Source organism: Bison bison, unplaced genomic scaffold (genome assembly GCF_000754665.1).
Source record: "Bison bison bison isolate TAMUID 2011002044 unplaced genomic scaffold, Bison_UMD1.0 scf7180017864456, whole genome shotgun sequence".
In the NCBI taxonomy this organism is placed as follows: domain Eukaryota; kingdom Metazoa; phylum Chordata; class Mammalia; order Artiodactyla; family Bovidae; genus Bison; species Bison bison.
Window position 1 is genome coordinate 26,281,308 of NW_011495018.1, and position 9,050 is coordinate 26,290,357.

The window sequence follows — 9,050 nt, forward strand, 5'->3', positions numbered from 1 at the left end:
TTCCTTTCTGTTGTCCTTTCTATAACCTGGAACTTGGATGTGATAGCTGAAGTTCCAGCAGCTATTTTGTTATTTTGAGGATGTAAGCCTCACAATGAAAATGACACAACAGGAAGAGAAAAACAAAAAAACCTCAGTCCCTGCTAACTTCATAAAGAAGCCATCAAAACGGCCCTATAGTACTGTACCTCTAGGCTTGTGTGTGTGTGTGTGAAAGAATAAATCCTTGTAAGTTTTTAAATCAATGCTATGCTATGCTAAGTCACTTCAGTCGTGTCCGACTCTGTGCGACCCCATAGACGGCAGCCCACCAGGCTCCCCCATCCCTGGGATTCTCCAGGCAAGAACACTGGAGTGGGGTGCCATTGCCTTCAATACTAGAAGCCAAACACAATCCCTAACCGATATTGACCCTGGACTCCTAAGCAGAAGCTACAGAATCCATGCAGAGATAGGTCAGGAATGTGGTGATTCTGGGACAGGAACAAGTTCATCACATGCCCTCCCCTACCCCTAGGCAGATTTTCAAGAAAAATTCCAGAGGAGGTCAGTGGAGCGCAAGTACCTACAAGTCAGATGACCAGTAGTTGAACTTATCAAAGTCTGACAGGAGAAGTACATAAGTCTGTGAAAGCGGAGGGTGTCAGGGTGACCAGGGTGTGGACCTGCATCACTTTATCCACCACATCTGGCCAGGAGAGGGCCCCGTTTTTACCTCTTCCAGGTTGCAGAACTCCTGACGCAGGGCCAGCTTCAGATCACCGCAGTCTCTCCCGCATCTCAATGCTACCAGACACTCCTTGGTCAAATGTGGGACCTGATCGGAGGACACAGGTTCTGAACAGAGAAGTCCGAGGGCACTCCGTGCTCCTGCTCTGCCTGACAGTGCAGCCAGAGCTCTGTCACTCTGTCAACAGTGCCACCTGATGGCCATCTCTATGGTTTCAGGAATCCACTTGTCACAGCACTCTGGTAAACAAGGTGCTTTAAAGGGGGCTCTCTGGTACGCCTTACTTGTTCAGCTATTTCCATACTGTACAATCTTAGGTGGGGCATTTTCCTTCTTTAAGCCTCAGTGTTCTCATCTGAAGAATGGACACAAGAATAGTACCCACCTTAAAGGGTGGGACCTGATGAGGGCAGTGATGGGGATCAAACAGATTAACGTTTATAAAATAGTTAGAACCGTGCTTGGCACATGGCTAGGGCTCAGTAGACATCAGTCACTAATATCATTGAGTCATTTTTGTTTCTTTTAAAAAAAAGCTATCATAAAATTTCTCCATCACATTCTCTCCCAATATCAACAGCTGTCTCCTTTTCTCTCTTCTTCACATTTCCTGGGCAGCTGGCACTCCTGTTCCGCATAAAGGGCAATCTCCTTCTGTGCATTACCTTTTTCACACCCCGATATTTTTTTCACCTGAGACCTTGGAAATAGCTCCTTCAAAGTATCACTAGTTTTCCACTCTTTCAATATTCCTTGTCTCAAGTTACACAGTCATAACTATGCCATAATCATAACTCTTGAGACTGCTCGTTCCACTGGAAAAGTAGTTATTGGCAAAGACTTTAACCTTTAATATCAGAGGTCACAGCTTTACTATAATTCCACACGAGTTATCCTCCTAAGGCACACACAGGTATTAAAACAAATCAATTTCACCAATGATTTGACTTTTAAAATGGACTAGAGTTTGAGAAAGACATACAAAGTAAAACAGAGTGTTAAGTGTTTTTGTTTTTTTTTAAATGGATATACCTTATAGAATAGCTCCAACAACATCTTTTGGCGAGCTCGCTCGTAAGGGTCATACGGGTACAGCTTCCTTCCAGGGTAAGCGTCATCCAGGTACTCACAAGCGATGACAGACTCATAGATCAGTTGACATTTGCTGTTCTCCAGGACAGGAATTTGGCCAAAAGGATGCTTTGTAAAGTACCACTCAGGCTTGTTTCTCAGGTTAATGTTGATAACTTCATGTCTTATAAAGCAAAGGGAAAACAGGACAGAACAAAAATGAGAGGATTAGGCAGACACTCATCTTTTTTTTTTTTTTCCCCGGAAGTGCTCAAAGACCCCCTGTAAGATCTTAGTATCTAGACCAGGGATCAAACCTGTGCCCCATGCAGCTCAAGTACAGAGTCTTAACCACTGGATTGCCAGGGAAATCCCCAGACACTCATCTTGAAAGCAGAAACAATCAATCTATAAAATTAAAATTTGCAACAAGTTTTTTAAATTGAGGTTTGTACAAAGAAAAATACATAACAACATCATTCTTCAACAGTAGGATGTGTTCAATGTTTTCTATGCCTTATCCCATTCACTCTCCATGATTCCCATGAGATAAACTAGGGAATCATGATGAGGTGCAAACAAAGGAAGGCAAAGAAATCATTTAACACATCCCTTCTGAGAGATAAGGCTCCTTGTGGTTCAATCTCTTGCCCAATATTACCCACCAGGAAGTAGCAGAGCCAAGATGGAAGGCCAGGCAGTCTGACTCAGAGCTCACAAGCTTAACCACGGCACCACAGATTTTAGTACATTTTAAAGTTTGAAAGTACAAATCTGATATCTGGAGACATTTTTTGTTTGCCACAACTGGAGGGAGGGGGATTCTACCGGCACCTAATGGGCAGAGGCCAGGGACGCTGCAAGATATCCAACAACACACAGAACAGCTCCTCCCCCCTCACCAAACACACAAAGCCAGGAATCATCTGCCCCAAATGTCAGCAGTGCCAAGGGTGAGAAACTCTGCCCTAAAGAAGGACTTCCATCAATTCTCAAGCTGCCACTTCATCACTGTGGGTAAAACATCAATCTATTGTTATTTTTCTTTTTTATTTAAAAAAGTAAACTTTGGGCCAACTAGAATTGAGCAAGAGGGAATAACCTGGAAAAAGCCATAGACACTCCACAGAGCAGAATTATATAATTTTTTTTTAAAGTCTCTGTAACAGTCTCTGCGTCTCTATAACACAAAACTCCAAAGTCATCCCCTAATGATACACACTGGAGGCTGAAGTAACACTTTAGCTTTGAGCTGGCTCCCTGCAGCCTCCCCCATTCCAGTAAAGTCGCTCTGCCTTCAAAATCCAGACCTGCTTTGCAGGAGCTCGTCTTGCAAAATTACTTCTATGACCAGTGTGCCCCCATTTTTCAGGTGTGTGGGAAACCTCTTGATAGCAGTCCTTTCTATTTCTTTGTTTGAAACTATTTGTTCATTCATTCAAAACGTAGTTTTAAGTGCCTATTACTGGCCAGGTTCTCTTCTAGCCCATGAATAAGAAAAAGTCCCTGCCTTCAAGAACATACATTTGAGTGTGTGTGTGTGAGAGAGAGAGAGAGAGAGAGAGACAGTGTGTGTGAGTGTGTGTGTGAGTGCAGGTGTGTGGGTGTTGGGGGAGGGGCAATGGAAGTGAGGCTGGGGAGTGTGGAGGAAAAACAGATAAGTAAGGAAACGTTGTTAGTGCAATAAAGGGAACAGAACTGACCTGAATATAGCTGGGGTGGGGTCTGGGCTGCATTTCATAGAGCTGTCAGAGAAGGCCTCGGTAGCCTCCGCGGTCCGCTCTTTCACAAACTTTAGGGAAGAAACCCAGCTCACCAGAGCATCATTCAGTTTACTCCGAGTGGTCCTAACAGTTTCCTGCAGAGACCTGATTCTGCATTTCAGGATGGCCCACTCAAGAACCCACCTGCCCTCTGCTAACCGTTTATTGACTTCGTCTCAGAAGAAAGTGACAGACAGCCTGTGACACCTAAGCGGGGACCCCCGGATGGTGAACCTATGGGGCCTCCCACCGCTCACCTGATGCCTTTGGCCCGGAGGACCAGGCGCGTCCTGTGCGCGTACGGACAGAACCTCATGCTGTAGAGGCGGATTACGCCTTCAGGGACCGGCCCTGGGGGGATGCTCCCTGCGGGTGGAGGGGGGACGGGGACGCGGATTAGCTCTGTGTGGAGAGGGGCTCACTCGCCTTCCCAGGACCCCACGAGGGCCGCGGTCCTCCGCCTCCCGGGCCCCAGAGAGGACACCTTTTTTTTTTTTTTTTTCCTGCACGTGTCTTTTTTGCGGAGGAACCGCGATCCTCCTCGCCGCTGCGCTGATCGGCGAGCCAAGGACCGGCAACCGCCTCTCCAGAGCCAACATCCAGCCAGCCGGCACCCCCAGCCCGCGGACAACTGTCAAGAGGACTCACCTTTCCCCAAGGTCCTGGTCGCGTCGTCAGTCATGCTCTCCCGGCGTCTGCGCAACGACCAACGCTCACAGTCTTTGCCGTGAGGCTTGCTGCCGCCGGCGCAGGGTCCAAGGACGGCAACGTTCCGGCGCGCCCCGCTGGCTCCAAATGCAACTCTGGAGCAACAGGGCCGTGTCGGGGTGGTAGGGAAGTGATCCAGGACGGCAGCTAAGATAATTCAACCTGAGGAGACAGAGCCCCAGATTCAGAAGCCAGTGTAGCAGGAGTGGGAAAAACAAACAAACCTGAAAAGTACCCCTTGCTTTGAACTCACAACATCCTGCGCGGTCTTTTCTCTGCATCAAGAATCTGTGAAGAACAGGCATGTGAATTTCACTTACTCCAAGGGAGTTTAATACAAACTGACCAGGGTGACACTAACGTTTTCTTTCTCATTCTAAGCCCTCCCTCCTGTCCATACTCTGTACATGAGTGTACTTTATCTTAAAATAAGGCCAAGGATTTCCCTGGTGGCTCAGTGGGACAGGACTTGGATCTCTGATCAGGGAAGATCCCATATACCCAGAAGCAACTGAGCTCATGTGCCACAACTATTAAGCCTGTGCCATAGAGCCTGGGAACCACAACTACTGAGTCCATGTGCCCTAGAGCCTGTGCTTGGCAAGGAGAGGCCGCATTGATGAGAAGCCCATGTACAGCAAATAAAGAGTAACCCCCTGCTTGCCATCTATGCAGCAATGAAGACCCAGCCTAAATAAATTATAAAATAAGGCCAAACTTTTTCATCATCTAGCAGATAAGAAGAAAAACTTAGTGTTAAGATCTTGCATGACCCTAAAGTGTCCCCTTTAATTTTATGTCCTCACTACTCTAGTTCCAGCCTTATTTATGAGATTTTACTCAAGTTGTGAAAAACTGGTAATGAATAGGAAACCAGATATCTAGAGGCAGAGACAAATCTGTGCACTCTCTTCAACTCCCAGTATACATTTCAGAGCAGACCCTTTTTAATTACTAAGGACATACTGCCAACAGCCCAGCAATACAGAGGTCACTTGGATAGCTCTTTGATCTACATGAGATAAAGGGGTTAACTAGCCTTTGCTCTGACCCTGAATCACTGCAGATGGTGATTGGAGCCATGAAATTAAAAGACGCTTACTCCTTGGAAGAAAAGTTATGACCAACCTAGACAGCATATTAAAAAGCAGAGACATTACTTTGTCAACAAAGGTCTGTCTAATCAAGGCTATGGATTTTCCAGTAGTCATGTATGCATGTGAAAGTTGGACTATAAAGAGAGCTGAGCACCGAAGAATTGATGCTTTTGAATTGTGGTGTTGCAGAAGACTCTTGAGAGCACCTTGGATTGCAAGGAGATCAAAATAGTCAATCCTAAAGGAAGTCAGTCCTGAATATTCATTGGAAGGACTGATGCTAAACTGCAGCTCCAACACTTTGGCCACCTGATGTGAAGAGCTGACTCGTTTGAAAAGACTCTGATGCTGGGAAAGATTGAGGGCAGGAGGAGAAGGAGACAACAGAGGATGAGATGGTTGGATGGCATCACCGACTTAATGGACATAAGTTTGAGTAAACTGGGAGTTGGTGATGGACAGGGAGGCCTGGCATGCTGCAGTTCATGGAGTCGTAAAGAGTTGAGCGACTGAACTAAAATGAACTGACCGGTACATAAAAAAGAAACAGTCAACATACCCATGTCATGTGAGAGCTTCTGGTAGACAAGGAAATTAGTCCTGATCAGGTAAATGTGACACTCACATAAAGGAAGTATAGTATTTCAAATAGTTGACTTTCATATAAACAGATTCTAAAGGGAAAGGCCATATGAGGAATGTGAAACTCTCTAAATTCAAAGTAAATTATACTAACATGTATTTAATGCTTTATGTGTATTAACTCACTAAATCCTTAAAATAATCCTACAAGGATTCTCTTCTTACCTCATTTTAAAAGATAAGTAAACTGAGACTAGCAAGGTTAAGTCACTTGACCAAAGCCTGATAACTAGTAAGAGGTGGAAGGAGGTTTATGAAGCCTGGAAGTTTGATTTCCAGGGCAAGTCACTCCATCTAGAATCTTAATCTATATCAGAGGTGGGCAAACTTTTTCTGTTAAGGTCAAGACAGTAAACATTTTAGGCTTCTCAAGCCATCTTGTCTCAGCTACTAAACTCTACCCTCGTAAGGTGAAAATAGCCGTAGATAATATGTAAATAAATGGGCATGGCTGTGTTCCAATAAACCACTATTTATGAATAGTAAGTTTGAATTTCATATACAGGTATATTTTAACAGACTACTTTTTAGAGCAGGTTCACAGAAAAATTTAGCAGAATATAGAGACGTTTCCTACCAACCTATCCCCACACATGCATAGCCTCCCCATCAACATCCTGGATCAGGGTGGTACACTTCTTACAATCAATGGATCTATATTGAAACATCATTATCACCCAAAGTCTAGTTTGCATTAGGACTCACTGTTGGTGAATTTCACGTAGTTTTCACATGTTATAAATTATACTTCTTCACTGAAATGTTTTCCCCTAACTATTCTTAGCTCTTGAACTGCAAAGAAATGAGCAGTGGGCTTGGCTTGACCCTCTGGCTTTTTGCCCATCCCTGGTATACACTGATGATGACTGGATTAGCAACCAAGCTGAGGATTCCATTGGAAAAGTAAAAGGTTCCTGGGTCCATCTTTCTACTACACTAGAAGAGAATGTATTTTCATGTTGTGTCCCCTTATTCCCACCTTTTCAATAAAACCAACTCTGAGAGCTGGTAAATATTGTTTATTAAAAATACAGCTGACCCTTGAACAACTAGAGACTTCAGGGCACTGGTCCTCCACTGTCAGCCCTTCACATGTGTGCTTCTACACCTGCAGATTCAACCAACTGCAGACCATGTAGTACTGTAGCATATATTCAGTGAAAAAAATCCAGGTATCCATGGACCCTCGCAAATCAAACCCATGTTGTGCAAGGGTCAACTGTATACTTGTATTAATATATGGGAAGTCATGGGGTGAAGGTCTATTTGATGTAGTCAGGGGAGAATGGACAAAGGAGTGGAATGTTTTTCCTCTGAAGGGAAGGAATATTGTCAAGGTTCTCACTTGGCACTATATTCAAACCCTAACCTTGGCACTTAGGCAAGCTATCTAACCTCTATGATCTTCATCTTCCTCACCTGTTAAATGAGAACACGAAGTACCTACTCGATGGGTTTTGAGTATCAAATGCAATTGTTCAGGTGGCTATCCTCAGTATAGTAAGAGTTTAGTCTACTTCAAAATTAATGATTAATCCTAGTGAATAAGGACACATTTTTGATAGTATAGTACATTCTGATTTTATATCCAAAAAGATAAAATGCACTGCGATTGAGCTTTGCCTTGCACATCAGAATTAAAGTTCAACTCAGAACGCTTATTTCACCAGTTACCTATTTAACAACAATTGAATGGGCTGAATGCTGCAGGTTACATTTCAGTTTTTAATCTTACCACTTAACAATATGGTTACCCTAGAAAGGTTTTAATTGTGACATTTAAGTTTAACCCTATTTTCTCATTGAGACTCAGTAAGTACCGCTTGGAAATCCTCTTTGTAAATTTCCCTTGTTTGTTATTATATCATGTTTACACCTCTATTATACTGAGTCACTCAAGCAAGGAATAAATGGTAATTGGGCTACATTAAACCTACTCCAAATTGGTTTCCAGAGACTTGAAATATGATGGAATCTGTTTTGAAAATGTGGAGATCTTCAGTCCTGGGTGAAGATGTCTTAAGCTTTCTAGGAAAAAAAAGTGCCACCACAGAAATAATCTTTTCACTCTATTTACATGAGTCTCTGTTTTGAGGAGAGGAAATGGGGTTTGCATTTTGCAATTTTTCAAAGTTATTTTGTCATACTAATCTCGGATAGTGGAAGAACTCGGAAGACATTCCTCTTAATGTTTCAGAAGCTTGATTTACATGACAGATTATGTTACTGAGAGTTCCACTATTGTTCACCAAGTTCAAAGAGTTAGACAAGTGAGGAAAAAGGCTCTTTTGCAAATGGGCCTAGATTTAGGACTTTTCCCCCCTTTAAGTTAAAGGTATTCGTTTTAAAGACCTGTTTCTTATTCTCAGAGTAGCTTTTTTTTTTTTATGTTAAAATCTTTGATGAAACTTTCGTGAAGACAGTTGGGCTTCCGTAGTTGGGCTTTCGTCTAAAAGTGCTAGGCAAAATTAAAAATCGGCAATCCCATTCTGGGTCCCCAAATTCATGAAAAAATCTCAAGTTTCAGAATTGACCTCAAACCCCTCTCCCCTTCAATGCTACGCAGGGCCAAGCAACCCACCCGGTGCATGCAAAATGATAGACGGCCCCGAGGCACCTCCCGGCGCGCGGCAAACGGGACCGGATATGGAGCAGGGGGAGGAGGGGGGGGCGGGTCAGAGAGAGAGGCGGGGCACAGGCGGAACCCGCCCCTTAGAACGCGACTCTATCCGCCAATTGGCTGCGGCGCCCGGAGCTTCACCAATCCGCCAAGCCTTTGGAAGCGCTCCGGTGGAAAGCTGAGCTAATGGGCGGCCGCGTTACAGGCTCCTGGGTACCGGAATCTTGGATCCCAACGGGTTTGTGGCTGGCCAAAGTGGAAGCCGAATAGTGGCTGGTTGTGGCACCTCAGCGCCCGGGTCTACATCCGACTGAAGTCCGCCCGCAGCGGACCCGGGCTTGTTGGGTGGGGCAGGCGGACGGCAGCAGAGATGAGTCAGCTCGGAGCGTGGGCATTGGTGGCGGCGGGAGGGGGGGGGG

At 44.7% G+C, this 9,050-nt stretch overlaps 1 protein-coding gene across 2 annotated transcripts in view; it reads right to left on the reverse strand.

Moving 5' to 3' along the window:
- Window positions 1–8,671, reverse strand: part of GSTO2 (glutathione S-transferase omega 2) — a 20,719-nt gene extending 12,048 nt beyond the window's left edge. The window contains exons 1-5 of one of the 2 annotated variants that reach the window (XM_010859394.1): window positions 8,593–8,671; window positions 4,213–4,434; window positions 3,822–3,930; window positions 1,763–1,985; window positions 716–817 (exon numbers count right to left, since the gene is read on the reverse strand). In XM_010859394.1, the coding sequence (XP_010857696.1) occupies window positions 716–817; window positions 1,763–1,985; window positions 3,822–3,930; window positions 4,213–4,246 (468 nt within the window). In that variant the 5' untranslated portion in view covers window positions 4,247–4,434; window positions 8,593–8,671. Of the gene's footprint in view, window positions 1–715; window positions 818–1,762; window positions 1,986–3,821; window positions 3,931–4,212; window positions 4,435–8,592 lie in introns of those variants that run through there. The other variant, XM_010859395.1, reaches the window with a different exon arrangement.
- Window positions 8,672–9,050: the final 379 nt, after the last annotated feature.